The following is a 19308-nucleotide window of genomic DNA, read 5'->3' as shown; positions in this document are numbered from 1 at the left end:
AGAGCCCCTCTATATAACGATATATAAAGAGCCCCTCTATATAAAGAGCCCCTCTATATAATGATATATAAAGAGCCCCTCTATATAACGATATATAAAGAGCCCCTCTATATAAAGAGCCCCTCTATATAATGATATATAAAGAGCCCCTCTATATAACGATATATAAAGAGCCCTTCTATATAACGATATATAAAGAGCCCCTCTATATAAAGAGCCCCTCTATATAGCGATATATAAAGAGCCATCTATATAAAGAGCCCCTCTATATAATGATATATAAAGAGCCCCTCTATATAAAGAGCCCCTCTATATAATGATATATAAAGAGCCCATCTATATAAAGAGCCCCTCTATATAAAGAGCCCCTCTATATAAAGAGCCCCTCTATAACGATATATAAAGAGCCCCTCTATATAAAGAACCCCTCAATATAACGATATATAAAGAGCCCCTCTATATAAAGAGCCTTTCTATATAATTATTTATAAAGAGCCCCTCTATATAACGATATATAAAGAGCCCCTCTATATAAAGAGCCCCTCTATATAACGATATATAAAGAGCACCTCTATATAAAGAGCACCTCTATATAACGATATATAAAGAGCCCCTCTTTATAAAGAGCACCTCTATATAAAGAGCACCTCTATATAAAGAGCACCTCTATATAATGATATATAAAGAGCCCCTCTAGATAAAGAGCCCCTCTAGATAAAGAGTCAAATCAAATTTTATTGGTCACATACACATGTTTAGCAGATGTTACTGTGGGTGTAGCGAAATGCTTGTGTTTCTAGCTCCAACAGTGCAGTAGTATCTAACAAGTTAAATCTAACAATTTCACATAATATACTGTACCCAATACACACAAATCTAAGTAAAGGAATTGAATTAAGAATAAATAAATATATGGACGAGCAATGTCAGAGTGGCATAGACTAAGATACAGTAGCATAGTATAGAATACAGTATATACATATGAGTAATGTAAGATATGTAAACATTATTAAAGTGAATAATGTTGAGTTTATTAAAGTGGCCAGTAATTTCAAGTCTATGTACAGTTGAAGTCGGAAGTTTGCATACACCTTTGCCAATTACATTTAAACTCAGTTTTTCACAATTCCTGACATTTAATCCTCGTGTCACGTCCTGACCAGTAATAGGGGTTATTTGTATTGTAGTTTGGTCAGGACGTGGCAGGGGGTATTTGTTTTATGTGGTTCGGGGTGGTTGGTTGTTTAGAAGGGTGTTTGATTTATTATTTCCGGGTTTTGGGCTATGTTCATTCTAGTATTAGTATTTCTTTGTTTAGGTCATTGGGTGTTGGACTCTCAATTGGAGGCAGGTGTTCCTAGTTGCCTCTGATTGAGAGTCCTATATATAGGTTTGTGTTGGTAGTTTGTGGGAGATTGTGATAGGTATAGCCTTAATGCCTTACCGGCCTGTTATTCGTCATTGTGTTTTGGGTACGTGTTTATTTTGGTTTTTCCTTTGCCAATTCAATAAAAGATGATGAGTGCACATAACCCCGCTGCGTTTTGGTCCGACAATGATTTTTCTTTATCATCTGACGAAGAAGAATGTGACACCTAGTAAAAATTCCCTGTCTTAGGATCACCACTCTATTTTAAGAATGTGAAATGTCAGAATAATAGTTCAGAGAATGATTTATTTCAGCTTTTATTTCTTTCATCACATTCCCAGTGGGTCACAAGTTTACATACACTCAATTAGTATTTGGTAACATTGCCTTTAAATTGTTTAACTTGGGTGAAACGTTTTGGGTAGCCTTCCACATACTTCCCACAATAAGTTGGGTGAATTTTGGCCCATTCCTCCTGACAGAGCTAGTGAAACTGAGTCAGGTTTGTAGGTCTCCTTGCTCGCACAAGCTTTTTCAGTTCTGCCCACAAATGTTCCATAGGATTGAGGTCAAGGCTTTGTGATGGCCACTCCAATACCTTGACTTTGTTGTCCTTAAGCCATTTTGCCACACCTTTGGAAGTATGCTTGTGGTCATTGTCCATTTGGAAGACCCATTTGCGACCAAGCTTTAACTTCCTGACTGATGTTGCTTCAATATATCCACATAATTTTCCATCCTCATGATGCCATCTATTTTGAGAAGTGCACCAGTCCCTCCTGCAGCAAAGCACCCCCACAACATGATGCTGCCACCCCTGTGCTTCACGGTTGGGATGGTGTTCTTAGGCTTGCAAGCCTCCCCCCTATTTCCTCCAAATATAACGATGGCCATTATGGCCAAACAGTTCTATTTTTGTTTCATCAGACCAGAGGACATTTCTCCAAAAAGTACAATCTTTGTCCCCATGTGCAGTTGCAAACCATAGTCTGGCTTTTTTAATGGAGGTTTTGGAGCAGTGGTTTTTCCTTGTTGAGCGGCCTTTCAGGTTATGTCACTATAGGACTCGTTTTACTGTGGATATAATTTTGTACCTGTTTCCTCCAGCATCTTCACAAGGTCCTTTGCTGTTGTTCTGGGATTGATTTGTACTTTTCACACCAAAGTACGTTCATCTCTAGGAGACAGAACACGTCTTCTTCCTGAGCGGTATGACAGCTGCGTGGTCCCATGGTGTTTATACTTGCGTACTATTGTTTGTACAGATGAACGTGGTACCTTCAGGCGTTTGGAACTTGCTCCCAAGGATGAACCAGACTTGTTTGCAACTCAGATTGCAGCCCAAATAAATGCTTCATAGAGTTCAAGTAACAGACACATCTCAACATCAACTGTTCAGCGGAGAATGCGTGAATCAAGCCTTCATGGTCAAATCGCTGCAAAGAAACCACTAATAAAGGACATCGAGAAGAAGAAGAGACTTGCTTGGGACAAGAAACACGAGCAATGGACATTAGACTGGTGGAAATCTGCCCTTTGGTCTAATGAGTCTGAATTTGAGATTTTTGGTTCCAATCGCCGTGTCTTTGTGAGACGCAGAGTGGGTGAGTGGATGATATCTGCATGTGTGGTTCCCACCGTGAAGCATGGAGGAGGAGGAGGAGGTGTGGTGGTGCTTTGCTGGTGACACTGCGTGATTTATTCAGAATTCAAGGCACATTTAACCAGCATGGCTACCATAGCATTCTGCAGCGATACGCAATCCCATCTGGTTTGCGCTTAGTGGGATTATCATTTTTCAACAGGACAATGACCCAAAACACACCTCCAGGCTGTGTAAGGGCTATTTGACCAAGAAGGAGAGTGATGGAGGGCTGCATCAGATGACCTGGCCTCCACAATCACCCGACCTCAACCCAATTGAGATGGTTTGGGATGAGTTAGACCGCAGAGTGAAGGAAAAGCAGCCAACAAGTGCTCAGCATATGAGGGAACTCCTTCAAGACTGTTAGAAAAGCATTCCACATGAAGCTGGTTGAGAAAAGGCAAAGGGTGGCTACTTTGAAGAATCTCAAATATAAAATATATTTTGATTTGTTTAACACTTGGTTATTACATGATTCCAAATGTGTTATTTCATAGTTTTGATGTCTTCACTATTATTCTACAATGTAGAAAATACAAAAAATAAAGAAAATCCCTTGAATGAGTAGGTGTGTCCAATCTTTTCACTGGTACTGTATATATATATTTGATAAAATATTGAATTTGGCTTTTACTACTATAGTCCATAGAAATGCATTGAATAACGCATTCATAAATAGCAAATGACTGTCAAATAATAAATAATAAGGAATAAGATTTTGAAGTGTCTGTCCTATATCTAGGAGATAAGAAAGTTCAGGAAATATTTGGTTTTTTTTGGACAGATATTTAACCCCTTATTTTTAATGGCACATAACGACCTCCATACTTCCATTTGTTTGTATGGGTTGCCTTCAGAGGAGTCCTGTGACACTTGTGAGAGTGGTGGAGCAAAACAGAGAACACCATTGTGTTTGTGAGAGTCTAGGCCAAGCCATTCGGACATTACATGTACAGACGATTTCGTGAGAAGACCGAATTTCGGGAAATTCTCTTGGTGTGACCAAACGGCAGACATAGGCGAATGCTTTAGATTGAGACGCAGCCAATAAACTGATATCTCTAGCTTTGAAGTGGATTTTTTTTTAGTTTGATTCTCTTACACCGGGTGCGTCAATAAACTCTACTCTCATGGGACACGTCATCATGTTTTACCTGCTGTATGACAAAATAGATTTGTGTTGTCTGAGTGAGTCAGTGTGGGACTGAGTGAGGAGACTAGAACAAAATAGATTTGTGTTGTCTGAGTGAGTCAGTGTGGGACTGAGTGAGGAGACTAGAACAAAATAGATTTGTGTTGTCTGAGTGAGTCAGTGTGGGACTGAGTGAGGAGACTAGAACAAAATAGATTTGTGTTGTCTGAGTGAGTCAGTGTGGGAATGAGTGAGGAGACTAGAACAAAATAGATGTGTTGTCTGAGTGAGTCAGTGTGGGACTGAGTGAGGAGACTAGAACAAAATAGATTTGTGTTGTCTGAGTGAGTCAGTGTGGGACTGAGTGAGGAGACTAGAACAAATGTCCTCTTTCTGCAATGTTCCCTTCCTTTTATTGGAGGCACATTGGGTGAAATAACATTGTGTTCTTCTCTGAAATCAGCACCACTCTAAAGCCATATTTTTGGTCCTATTACCATCACAAGACCGTTTTTGCCGTCACATAATGAAAGCCTATGATTCATGTAGGTCCATAAAACCTACATTCCAGACACAGGCACGTGCGCTCGCACATGCTGTATGTTCCTCAATGGTAAATAGACACAGAGCAACAGTAGGCAAACGTAAGCAGTTTGTCTAACACTAAGTTCTACGTGGAACAGTGTTGACACACACTAAAGCCAGGTGTTTTACTGTTCAAAGACTGAACAGCAACACCAAACACCACCAAACACCACCAAACAACACCAAACAACACCAAACACCACCAAACACCACCAAACAACACCAACCACCACCAAACACCACCAAACACCACCAAACAACACCAAACACCACCAAACACCACCAAACACCACCAAACACCACCAAACAACACCAAACAACACCAAACAACACCAAACACCACCAAACAACACCAAACACCACCAAACACCACCAAACACCACCAAACACCACCAAACAACACCAAACACCACCAAACACCACCAAACAACACCAAACACCACCAAACACCACCAAACACCACCAAACACCACCAAACACCACCAAACACCACCAAACAACACCAAACAACACCAAACACCACCAAACACCACCAAACACCACCAAACAACACCAAACACCACCAAACACCACCAAACACCACCAAACAACACCAAACACCACCAAACAACACCAAACACCACCAAACACCACCAAACAACACCAAACACCACCAAACAACACCAAACACCACCAAACACCACCAAACACCACCAAACAACACCAAACACCACCAAACACCACCAAACAACACCAAACACCACCAAACACCACCAAACAACACCAAACACCACCAAACACCACCAAACACCACAAAACAACACCAAACAACACCAAACACCACCAAACACCACCAAACAACACCAAACACCACCAAACACCACCAAACACCACCAAACAACACCAAACACCACCAAACACCACCAAACAACACCAAACAACACCAAACACCACCAAACACCACCAAACACCACAAAACAACACCAAACAACACCAAACACCACCAAACACCACCAAACAACACCAAACACCACCAAACACCACCAAACACCACCAAACACCACCAAACACCACCAAACAACACCAAACACCACCAAACAACACCAAACACCACCAAACACCACCAAACAACACCAAACACCACCAAACAACACCAATGGGTAGAAAAAACATAAGCAAACCATAAATGAATGTCATTGGTGCACTCCTCTTTTCTTGTAGACGTGCTGCTTTATTTATCCATAGTGGACCCTCTTTTTTATTGGTTGTACTGACCGTTTCACAGAGACCACTCTGGGAGTCTTTCACAGGGACAACTGTGGGAATCTTTCATATAAACCACTGTGGGAGTTTTTCACATAAGTGGTCTTTCACAGAGACCACTATGGGTGTCTTTCATTACTGAGGAAATACACTGAGGATGACAACATCACAGTAACCACCGGTTACCAGGTTGGCAGCCAAATTTTGTCCCCTGAAAGTTAATAGAAGGATGACAGAGTGGTGATAGATGGATGACAGAGAGCTGATAGATGGATGACAGAGAGCTGATAGATGGATGACAGAGAGCTGATAGATGGATGACAGAGTGCTGATAGATGGATGACAGAGTGCTGATAGATGGATGACAGAGAGCTGATAGATGGATGACAGAGAGCTGATAGATGGATGACAGAGTGCTGATAGATGGATGACAGAGTGCTGATAGATGGATGACAGAGTGCTGATAGATGGATGACAGAGTGCTGATAGATGGATGACAGAGTGCTGATAGATGGATGACAGAGAGCTGATAGATGGATGACAGAGAGCTGATAGATGGATGACAGAGAGCTGATAGATGGATGACAGAGAGCTGATAGATGGATGACAGAGAGCTGATAGATGGATGACAGAGAGCTGACAGATGGATGACAGAGAGCTGACAGATGGATGACAGAGAGCTGACAGATGGATGACAGAGAGCTGATAGATGGATGACAGAGAGCTGATAGATGGATGACAGAGAGCTGACAGATGGATGATAGAGAGCTGATAGATGGATGACAGAGAGCTGACAGATGGATGACAGAGAGCTGATAGATGGATGACAGAGAGCTGATAGATGGATGACAGAGTGGTGATAGATGGATGACAGAGAGCTGATAGATGGATGACAGAGAGCTGATAGATGGATGACAGAGAGCTGATAGATGGATGACAGAGAGCTGATAGATGGATGACAGAGAGCTGACAGATGGATGACAGAGAGCTGACAGATGGATGACAGAGAGCTGACAGATGGATGACAGAGAGCTGACAGATGGATGACAGAGAGCTGACAGATGGATGACAGAGAGCTGACAGATGGATGACAGAGAGCTGACAGATGGATGACAGAGAGCTGACAGATGGATGACAGAGAGCTGACAGATGGATGACAGAGAGCTGACAGATGGATGACAGAGAGCTGATAGATGGATGACAGAGAGCTGACAGATGGATGACAGAGAGCTGACAGATGGATGACAGAGAGCTGATAGATGGATGACAGAGAGCTGATAGATGGATGACAGAGAGCTGATAGATGGATGACAGAGAGCTGATAGATGGATGACAGAGAGCTGACAGATGGATGACAGAGAGCTGATAGATGGATGACAGAGAGCTGATAGATGGATGACAGAGAGCTGACAGATGGATGACAGAGAGCTGACAGATGGATGACAGAGAGCTGACAGATGGATGACAGAGAGCTGACAGATGGATGACAGAGAGCTGATAGATGGATGACAGAGAGCTGACAGATGGATGACAGAGAGCTGATAGATGGATGACAGAGAGCTGACAGATGGATGACAGAGAGCTGATAGATGGATGACAGAGAGCTGATAGATGGATGACAGAGAGCTGACAGATGGATGACAGAGAGCTGACAGATGGATGACAGAGAGCTGACAGATGGATGACAGAGAGGAAGCAGTTGGAGAGGACAGTGTGTTGTCACAGGAGTGGAGATCTTGGTCCAGGCTGGATTTGCACGTATGGATTTAGTGTCCGACTCACGAGGCAGGAACATCAGTCACTGGACCATTCACCTTACTTTTTCTGTGTGAATATTTTGCCATTAATAAGGACAAACAAAAACAAATCAGAACAGAGCCTTAGGGATGGAACACAGCAGGAAGCATGGCCTGCAAAAATTATCTCTGCAGATTCCCATGTGTGGATGACTCAGGTCTCCACCAGTGCTATTAGCAAGGTTAACTAAAATGATCATTATTGCAGATGAGCAGTGTAAAAATACATTATTCAAAGTAGGGAGAACTGGACAGTGTTACTGCATGGAAACAGATTCAACAAGATACTGCACTAAGAAGTGCATCTGAGAATTCAATTGTCTAAAACAACGGACAAACCCTTATTTAGAGGCAAAAATCACAGAAGAAACAGATGTTGGAAAGAGGTAGAAAAATTGTCGCTGGATGGTGGATCTGGCCTATCATATTCCTTTACATTCCTGAATCCTCGTCACTCCCCTACATAAGACCAGGAAGAGGGAACATAAGTGAACATGAGTGCCAACAGCAAAGACCAGCAGAGACGGTGTCGTTTATTCCTTGGTTTACACGAAACCTCTGAATCTCAGGAACACATTCTTTACGGGAATGGACCTTATCTGCAGTAATACCAGAAAGTGGTGAGGTTACACAGCTGGGGCCCAATCACGGTTAAGCCCCTAAAACAGATTGCTTTCATTAAACATCTGTGAGATATCTTGTCAAACAGCCTCTGCACCGCCGTGTTGCTGAGACTTGCCAGAATAGCTACCAAAAGCTGATTTCAGGGGCCTGTCTCCACATACTCAGTCTAATGGCATCCATTAACAGCTTTATGGTGAGACCTAGTCCAGATATAGGAGAAAGACCACCGTGATCACCGCTGATGTAGGCTTCAGTATTTGATCAGCCTATAAATGGAAACATTTTTAGCTCTCAGACAATGATTGCAGCTCTTGCTTCATTGAAAACAAGCACAACACCAGCATCACTAAATAAGAGTATCAATGGGATTCAACAGGAGATCTCACACCTCTCATTAATTATTTACCTGCTGGAACACTGTCTCTAAAAATGGAATGAAATTGGGTGTTCAGCGGCAAAGCTTTCGTCTGATTCCGTTTGCATAATATCCACTTCGCCCATGTGGTGTGAACCTGTTCTCCTGGGGAGACTGTCTATTTACACACTTCAGTCTAAACCTAGCCTGAGCCCAGGGTAACGTGATGCTGGAGACACCTGGTATTACCACCTTGTATCAACACCAGCCAACTCCCTCTCCTGGGAACGGCTCAGCTGTATGAGGTGGAGTCGGACTCAGAGTGGAAATCACTCCCATGTTAAATAATTATACTGTAAAAGTATCCTCAGAGGACGATAAAGAACTGACTAGAATATGAAGAGAAAATCAGTGTATCTTTGAAATTGTGACACGTTTCGAGGGACATCACTGGGACACACATAATAGCTGTAATAGACTGTTAATGAGTGTATTACTACTAGTCCTTTCTATTCTAGTATTATTTCATGATGAATATGCCATTCAAGCCATATTTATCTCTCACCCTTCACGGTTGCCAAGTACAGCAAAGCAGATATTAACTATAAGGGTGTGTGAGTTCAGTTGGTGTCGTTTAACTGTGTCATTAGTCTTTGATAGTCTACAGGTGGCTTGGTGTCAGACATTTTGCTTTGGCACCCAAAACACTGACAGGACTATTGTATAATCTGCTAACTAACATTTACTAACATTTAGAACTACACATAGTACAGTCGATAGCTACTACAACTAATCTCACCTTTCTCAGCATAACTCGTAACCTCGATATAAGCAGCTGGGCAAATAATCCAAGATGACCTACAGCACAGGAGGGGAAAAAAATGTAGTAAAATTTCCAAAAAGCAGAGAGTGCATAGCTACAGGCTGGGCAGCGAGTCCACTACCATCCATTACAGCTGGCCGACAGCCATGTAAACAGATGATGAACATTACTCTCCTCAAAGACCATGAGTCAGAGGATCTGAGAAAACTTAATGATTAGCTCAGAGCAGAGAAATGCAAAACATTGGACAACAGTCATATTTCATCTGTGTGATCTGTCTGTCACTGGTCTCTATTGTGGCTACAGGTCTATGGCCCTGGCCCACAATCCTGCTGGTTAGTGTCCAGGCCTACAGGTTCTGGTTAAGCACTGGGCTTGGTGCTTTGATCTGGGTTTTAGAGTGAGACAATCTGGCAGCAGGTGGGGTAGATTAGCTGGATAGGATCTGTTTACTACATAGCAGACCAGGGAACTCCCAGGAAATCTCTTCTCATTGTCCTAGGGTTACTGGCTGATACCACTGAGGCTGATAAGAGGTTGACACACAAAAGTCAGCCAAAGTGTGTGCGTGTGTGTGTGTGTGCGCACACTTTTCTCAGGATTTAAAAAGACTATCTAGTTTGTTGATAGATACAAATAGATTAATACAACTGCAAAAAAAGATGTATTACCATTGAAGAACAATAAATTATTTATTAAATCCAAATACCATATCACATTAGTTCAACCTAAATGTACACATACACAATGACCACCGTAAAAAATAAAACATCAACGCCGATACTGTAGATAATTTTGAACAACAGGGAATGGTGCTAGATTACTTACACCATACTGTGTGACTGACATGCAGCATGGAAAATATGTCACCTCCAGATTGTATTCTTGGTCAGTAGCACAGGTCTCTCCAGTTACCAGATAAAACACTTCTGTTTATGATAATATATACAGTAATCATAACACTGTCTGGCAGCAGCAGACCCACGCACTGATAAAGTGGAACAATGCAGAAAGAAGCCGTGGCTCTACAACAAGGGTCTTCAACCATTTCTTGCCCAGGGACCCCCTCCCAGGAAAACCGGCGACCCAGGGACCCCCTCCTATGATTTATTTGTGCTGCAATTTCTGAGGCTGGTAACTCGAATGAATTTATCCCCTGCAGCAGAGGTAACTCTGGGTCTTCCTTTCCTGTGGCGGTCCTCATGAGAGCCAGTTTCATCTTAGAGCTTGATGGTTTTTGCGACTGCACTTGAAGAAACGTTCAAAGTTCTTGAAATGTTCCATATTGACTGGCTTTCATGTCTTAAAAGTAATGATGGACTGTCATTTCTCCTTGTTTATTTGAGCTGTTCTTGCCATGATATGGACTATCTTCTGTATACCCACCCCGACCTTGTCACAACACAACTGATTGGCTCAAATGTATTAAGAAGGAAATAAATTCCACAAATTAACTTTTAACAAGGCACACCTGTTAATTGAAATGCATTCCAGGTGACTACCTCATGAAGCTGGTTGAGAGAATGCCAAGAGTGTTCAAGGCAAAGGGTGGTTACTTTGAAGAATTTCAAATATAAAATATATTTTCAGTTGTTTAAAACGTTTTTGGTTACTACATGATTCCATGTGTTATTTCACAGTTTTGATATCTTCACTATTATTCTACAATGTGTCCAATGAAAAACTGTGTCCAAACTTTTGAATGCTACTGTACATTAGCAAAAAAAGATATATCACATCTCTTATCATCAGGTGAAGGAAGAAGTAATCAACATTTTAAAATGAATACATTTCGTAGATAGTTTCATTATTTTGACCTTCCCACATTATAATTAGAAGAGGAAGTGTAAACTCTAGCCTATTAGTTTTTCATTATTTTGACCTTCCCACATTATAATTAGAAGAGGAATTGTAAACTCTAGCCTATTAGTTTTTCATTATTTTGACCTTCCCACATTATAATTAGAAGAGGAAGTGTAAACTCTAGCCTATTAATTAGAAAGGTAACTCCAAACCCGTTTTAGCTAAGAGCAGCTGTTTAGCTGGTTAAACAAGGGTTAGCCATGTGATGGCAAAATATTTATGTCCAAGTCAAGAAAACTTAGCAGCAACACTGCCACACTGGTTGTCTATTTATTCATAGTGTTATTATTTTCTATGTTTTTCTATCTGCAATGTTGGGAAGGTGTCAGTAAGTCAGCATTTCACTGTTAGTCTGTCTATTATTATTATTTTATGTTATTCTGCATTGTTGGGAAGGTGTCAGTAAGTCAGCATTTCACTGTTAGTCTACACCTGTCGTTTACGAAGCATGACAAATACATTTTGGATTTAATTGATTTGCAGGTGCATGAGTGTAATTGGCTCTAATGAATGTAATTCACTCAATATTAGGAGTTAAGAAATACAATTACCATCATAAGAAATAAGATATTCTCCTATTTCTACTGTAGGTATGACATTCTAATTTTGTTTATTCTGTTGTTGCTAACAACATTCATTAAAATATTTGTATACACATATATATACACACACACACACACACACACACACACACACACACACACACACACACACACACACACACACACACACACACACACACACACATATATATATAACAGACCCCCAGCAGCACCTCTGTGGGCCCCTAGGGGGCCGTGGACCCCCGGTTGAATACCCCTGCTCTATAAGGTAATAGCAAATACAGAATGTTTGAAATACATTACACTTGCAGAATTGATTCACATGACTAAAAGGTATGCAATTGAAACTGTACAACGTTTTACCATCATGGCACAGCTACAGTGTGGAACCTGCAATGCAACATTCCCTGGAGCATTAGATTGGGACTCATATCAGGCCAGCAGAGATTGAGAAATGTAAACTCAGTTTCATTTGATCAGCGCTCAGAGGCACCATTCCTCCCCACAGTGGAGATCAAGATCTGTGAAAAAGAGAAGAGCTGCCCTTCAGTCCAGTGAGTGTTACTGTCCAACATGGACACAGCTGTTTCCATTGCATCTTTCTAGTCTCCTTGTCAGAAGAGATGTGTGAACCCCTGCAGACGACCTCCACCAGTCAGTCCTTCTCATGCCTGCCTCAGTGCTTCCCAATGCACAACAGCTGTGGGCATATGAAATGTCGTGTTGTTCATGGAATCCAGGCGCAATGTCCTGTCCGGTAATGTAGGACACTGGCCTTAGCAACAGGCTGTCTTTATAAAAGGGCTGGGGAGCAGAAAATATCTTAAAAACAGTGTTGACGGATCCTTCTTCCTGCTCCAGGTAACAGCCTTACCAGAGGGGGGCAGTGTGCTCTCTCACTACACAGAACCAGGTCTTAGAACTTAACGGACACACATGGGTTTAATCTCAGATCTAACATGTCAGACATGGAAAGAAACATTTAACAAAAGCACATTTTAACAGACTGCTAATATTTCTAGCAAATATTACTTCTAATAAAAATTCCAGCTGCAAAATATTCTGCCTTTGTTAACTTTTTCATTTGGCAAATTACAAGTTTTCAGTGGAATGAAATAATTTCGATATGTAAATATCTAAGACTATGTCTCGTACTTTTGTAGCTACGTGTCTGAAGTTGACACAATATATTCATCGTAACATTTTGCAACGCAAGGAAAATACATTATTCACATTTACAGTACATACATCAAAAGTGTCCTTGTGTCCATAACAAAGAGGGTGAGTTAACACATACAGTACCTCATGTTTTCCTATGAAATCAAACCTCAAACACCACTGTCTGAGCAAACTCTTACTTAAGTATGTACTTACATACTTAATGCAGGTAAAACCAAGTATATGGTATTCTCCAAATCACGTAATAATGTATATGATGATTCATGAATATACTGTATATGTACATTGGTTGGTGCCCTCATTGACCGTGTCCCCGCTTGTAAATATCTGGGCATCTGGACTGACGAAAAGGCTAATCTTTCAAAAAGCATGTTGACGAGTTAGTTAAGAAATGAAGAATTAAAATGGAATAGGTCATGAATTTGATAGGAGAAAACAAAATCATTCAATCAACATTCATACCGGTTATAGACTATGAAGATATTGTCCATATAAATGCAGCTGCCACTGTATTGAAGCCATTGGACACACTAGGCTTTATTATGGGCAATAGGTTCAGTACACATCACTGCATTCTGTAACAGAAAGTAGACTGTCCCTCTCTGAAGTCTTGTAGATCGATGCATTGCACTCTTTTTGTTTATAAAGCTCTCTTGCATAAACTTCCGGCGTACCTTTCTTCATTGTTAACTTACAGACGTACAAGATACCAGACTCGGTCTCATGGATCTCTGGGGATCCCTTCGATCTAAAATAAATGTGATGAATTGGTGCCTCTAAAGCAATTCAAAAGGCTGGTTAAGGACCTTTGTACTGAAGAATGTTTGTTTTCTATGATTGTGTTCTGCTCTTCGTGTATTGATGTGAATATTGATGTGAATATTGATGTGTGTACAGGACTCATCTGTACAAGAGACCTTGGTCTCAGCATGACTCCCTGTCAAAATAAAAGGTTAAATAAATATTCAAACAGTTAGCACAAGCAGACAGACACCTACACACACACACACACACACCAGTAGCTATCTAAGTAGTTGTAAAGTAACAGGGTTTAGTATAGACCTATACACTAAGAAATCATTTGAAGCATTCTAAATATTTACAGTCAGTGCATGATGAGATCATTTTAGAGTAACTTTTTTCACTTCGCTGGCTGACGTGAGGGTGCGATAGAGTCTATGTTGAAGTACAAGTGTGCTACACCATTAGCCGAGTTCATTACAGGCGGAATCACTTGTGATATCGAGGTTTCTTTTCAGTAACACCTGTACAAAATCTGCAAGAAATTGAGGACACCTACAGCGTTCATCATCACTGAGAGCACCTACCTACCTACGTAGAACATCTGCAAGTAAAAGTTCCAACCTTACATTTGATCATTCTTAGACAAGAATATGTGCAGATTCTGCAAAAGCTATAGGGGAGAGTGGGGTAAGTTGAGCCATTTTTTTCAGCATCACTACCTCAAGAGAAATGTAGTATTCTTTCTAAAAAATATATCGACATAGAGTTTTGAAAACATAGCTTGACCAAAAAAAGTGGATTCCTGGCTATGGGGTCAGTTGTAAATTGAGAATAGGGACAGAGTAAGTTAAGCCGCCTTGGGGTAAGTGGGTGTTGGTGTCCTGTGACAGTGGGTGATGGTGTCCTGTGACAGTGGGTGTTGGTGTCCTGTGACAGTGGGTGATAGTGCTGGTAGGTCAAAGTTGAATTCATGGAATGGGGGTGTACATTCAGATATAGATCTCTTTTCAATATCACTTACCCTTCCATTTCTCTACCAGTTATCTGGGAAAGGGAGGTTGTTTGGTAGGCAGTTCTCTATATTAAAGGCTACTAAGCCCATGAAACTGATCTGTGAGATTCTTGATATGTTCATCAAGCTGAGACTCCATGTCATCATATAAGACCTGGTGTGCCTCTGCTAGTCTATCATAGCCTCTCTTAATCAAGCTGAGACTCCATGTCATCATATAATACCTGGTGTGCCTCTGCTACTCTATCATAGCCTCTCTTAATCAAGCTGAGACTCCATGTCATCATATGAGACCTGGTGTGCCTCTGCTACTCTATCATAGCCTCTTTATCAAGCTGAGACTCCATGTCATCATATAAGACCTGGTGTGCCTCTGCTACTCTATCATAGCCTCTCTTAATCAAGCTGAGACTCCATGTCATCATATAAGACCTGGTGTGCCTCTGCTAGTCTATCATAGCCTCTCTTAATCAAGCTGAGACTCCATGTCATCATATAAGACCTGGTGTGCCTCTGCTACTCTATCATAGCCTCTCTTTCACACAGGTACATGTTAATAGTATTTTTTATTAATGTACCTCTTCAGTGTCATTCAGTCTATTTGTTCATCCCTTGCTTCTGTTCAAATTGACTTCATCCCTTCTCTCACTCACTTCCTTGGCTGCTCTCAAGCGCCTGTTTTATGTTTGTATACACAGACATGATGTCTGCTCTGTAACAATATTGAGTTCATATGTATGACACACTGCAGAAATACTACGCATAAAACTGATCAAATGATGATTGCATTTGGATGGGGTATAGTGGCCATTGGCTCAATTTACCCCAAGGCAAACATTTAGTCTTTATTAGCCCCCACAGCTGCAAGGATGCACTTTTATGCAGGTTAAGGACCTCATATTGAAACGTATAGAGACCCCAACAGATGTATAAAAGTCTTAAAACCTTGGTTTAGATACAAGCATCATGAAACCTTTAAGACAATATATTTTTGACTTTGTGAAAATCCGTTTTTTGGAATGAACTTGCTTTTTCTCTGTGGTTTCTTCCTCCACAGACTCCATGAAATAATGACCTCTTCCTAAATATCTGCTCACATGATTAATGTTGTGTATGGTTTCCTAGAAACGAAGGGCGGCTCAACTTCCCCCATTCTCCCTTACTGTAGTGGTTTATTTCCTTATATTTTCGCTACTTAGTACATTGCATATATCTATTACAACATTTTGTTTGTCTCCCAAATCAGACAGCTTGTCCAGGAATCTCTGTAAACACTGTAGCTTCACAACAGCAAAAAAATAAATAAATAAACAGCCCAAAAATAAAACTTGAAAACACTAGAGCAACAGCGGAGAGCAGCACAACAACAACCGTTCCCATGGTCGCCATTAACAACTAATAACACAGAGAAGCAGCAAGGTAGAGTGTAAAAGCAATCACTAAATATAACTTTACAGACTAAATTTACTGGCTGGGTATTGGTGTCAGAATGACATACAGTGGTGGTCACACTACCCAGCATTAAGGTACTGCTGCTCTGACCTATAGCGTGCTTGCAAGGGTTATTGAGGCTTGTCTGTCTGTGTGTCCTTCCACACCGTCTTGAGGGGCGGCAGGACATGCGTATGTAACCACACTTATTAAATGGTGTTGTAGGGAAGGTGAAGGTTGAGGTGTTGAAGGGTGGCTGGAGGGAGTGGGACAGAGCAGCGTGAGCGTTTGCTCAACTGTTGAAATGTTTTTTGGTGCGGTGCAGCCTGCCTGTGACGATATGCACCTGCCGTGACTCGTCAGAGAGTTGGATTGGTGGGCCGTGGCCGAGGGAGCGTTCAGAATCCCACAGACAGACAGAAGCCCCTGGGATGGCTCTGGGAGAGACCCAGATAAATATGGAATGTGTTACAGACAGAGGGCTGGCTGCAGGCACAAGTGGGGGGGGGGGGGGGCGGGCACATATATTACTGTAGAACCTTAATTTCATCTCTTGTTCTGCCTGTTAATTCTCTGGACCTTTCCTACCCTGGCCTTTCCACGTTTTTCAGACCACTGCCAGCAAAGAACAGTCAGTTCAACTGACAGACAACATTATTCATGTTCATACAAACAGACCATAATGATTTGTTCTTGAAGCTATTTGAGATGGAGATGAATCAAAAACAATGAGGTAGATTTTTTTTTTTTTTTTGTGCAACCAAACTGGAGACATGAACTTAGTACCTGAACCCTGGTGTTGAAATACACACAGGCACAAGCACTAGAGTACATGACATGTGCACACATGTCTACAAACCACACGTACACATGATCACGTCCACAAACAATATACTTCCTAAGTCTTTTGCAGACTGTTCAATATTAAGATGAAACATATAACAAACATTTAATAACCTACACATTACTAGAATAATATTCTTATAGTAACACATTTAAGTATGGAAATAGATTCCCATGTCATTTCCTATCCCATGTCTGCTCACCAGGTCTGACTAAACGAGATAGACCAGCCTCCTGGTAACACCCTGCGCTTCAGACAATGGAGGCAAGTGAAGATTTATTGCAATTCCTGTTTGTGTTGGTGACACTAGACCGAGAGCCAGTACTCAGCTCCATGGTCCCACTATCGTGTATAGAGCTGCCTGGCTTATCCTTAGGGCTAACCTGCAAGCTGTGTCCTTTGTATATGTATTCATTAGTGGGGAAAGCAGTCCCTCTTAGGCACAGAATCTCCTGGAAGGCGTACCTGAACTCAGGGCTCCTGCAGTATATGAGGGGGTTGAACGCCGAGTTGGCGTATCCTATCCAGTTCAATATCCTGAATGGCATTTTAATGTTGTCCACCTTCCAGATGGTCACCGCCACGTTGAGCACGAAGAATGGCAGCCAGCAGAGAGTAAAGGTTCCCATGATGATCCCCAACGTCTTCAGGGCTTTGTGTTCCTTCAGACAGAACTTTGGCCTCTTCCCGTTCCCCCCTCCTCCTCCTCCATCCTGCCCCTTGTTGTTGTTGATAATCTGGGCGTGGAACCGTCCCTCGCTGCCGCGGATCTTCTGCAGCTGCTTCCTGGCCTCCTGGAAGACGCGTCCGTAGACAAAGGCCATGACCGCCAGGGGGATGTAGAAGGAGACGACGGAGGAGGCAACGGCGTAGGCTGCGTTGGTGTTGAAGTCACAGCAATGGGAATTCCCTAGGCAGCTGAGCGCCTCGGGCTCGTCAGACACCCACCATTTCATGTGGATTGGCAGGAAGGAGATTAGGGCGGCCACGCCCCACACCGTTACAACCACCACGCATGCCTTGCGCTTGGTCAGCAGGGACGGGTAGCGCAGCGGCGATGTGATGGCCAGATAACGGTCCAGCGCGATCACACACAGCGTCTCGATGCTGGCCGTCACACACAAGACGTCTGCCGCCGTCCAGAACTCGCACAGGAAGCTGCCAAAGTGCCAGGTGTTGAGGAGGATGTAGCAGGCGCCGAAGGGCACCACCAGCAGGCCCATGACCAGATCAGCACAGGCCAGAGAAGTGATGAACATGTTGGTGACCGTCTGCAGCCGCTGGAAGCGCACGATGGCGGTGATGACTAGCACATTGCCAAAGACGATGCCCAATACCAGCAGGACCATGATGATGCCCAGCAGCACTGCCTCAGCCTCGTTGTACTCCGAGTAAGACCACTGGTGAGACGACGAGTTCATCTCCACCGGTAGGTCCGATAGGTTGAACAAGGCAGGCGTGCTCACATTCTCCATGATCTATGGGCTGCTTGAAGAGATTAGATAAGAAGAAACGTATTGTCGTAGACACCCATAAAACAAAGAATAAACCACATAGCTAGTGTAAATGTAATGTGTATAAAGTCAAGGTAGGAAGCATGAGTAAGGATTGATCAATTGAGTAATTTCATCCAAGATATCTTAGATGCAATTTAATTTAAATACTTAATCTTGAAGTAATTTACCAACCTCCAAATGTTCTCCTGGTCTCCCATAAATCTAAAAGTATTCCTTTTTTGGATAGAAATAGGTTGTAGCTCCAGCTAGGTGTTTATACTTCATTAAAAATGTTCTCCCTTCCTATTTTGCCGTGTGACACACTTTAACAGTTCCACTTGCTCCGTGTTCTAACACACCACTCTGTCACTGTTGTTCCTGATCTAGTCAGGGCTCTTATAGCAGGCAAGAATGACATCACACTCTGGCAGCAGCCAATCAGCAGGCAGGCAGACTACAGGAGAAGTGAATAACAGTTCCTTTTAAATACCAGTCATGTTTTTCCACAGAACATGTTTTTATCTGTAATATTTGTAAAGGAAAATATTTTAAAAAAAAATGTAATCAGATAAATCAAAGAAACTGCTGATGTGATAGTGATAACA

The 19308-nt window shown here is 42.0% G+C and overlaps 1 protein-coding gene across 2 annotated transcripts; it reads right to left on the bottom strand.

Moving 5' to 3' along the window:
- Window positions 1–10249: 10249 nt before the first annotated feature.
- On the bottom strand, window positions 10250–19069 carry LOC106603939 (beta-2 adrenergic receptor). Of its 2 annotated transcripts, none has more exons than XM_014198192.3 (2): window positions 18896–19069; window positions 10250–18695 (listed from the first exon to the last, which is right to left on the bottom strand). In XM_014198192.3, exon 2 carries the CDS (start codon window positions 18680–18682, stop codon window positions 17459–17461), a length of 1224 nt encoding a protein of 407 aa, XP_014053667.1. In that variant the 5' UTR covers window positions 18683–18695; window positions 18896–19069; the 3' UTR covers window positions 10250–17458. The 2 variants fall into 2 exon arrangements, with proteins under 2 accessions (XP_014053667.1, XP_014053668.1); XM_014198193.3 differs by having other exon boundaries at window positions 10250–18692; window positions 18896–19059.
- Window positions 19070–19308: the final 239 nt, after the last annotated feature.

This window comes from Salmo salar, chromosome 04 (genome assembly GCF_965601325.2).
Source record: "Salmo salar chromosome 04, fSalSal1, whole genome shotgun sequence".
NCBI classification, from domain to species: domain Eukaryota; kingdom Metazoa; phylum Chordata; class Actinopteri; order Salmoniformes; family Salmonidae; genus Salmo; species Salmo salar.
Note: the sequence above shows the minus strand (reverse complement) of the source record. Positions and strands in the feature narration are given on the sequence as shown.

Excerpts from the sequence above, each read along its gene's own strand:
- LOC106603939 (XM_014198192.3), bottom strand. The coding sequence starts at position 18,682 with ATGGAGAATGTGAGCACGCCTGCCTTGTTCAACCTATCGGACCTACCG.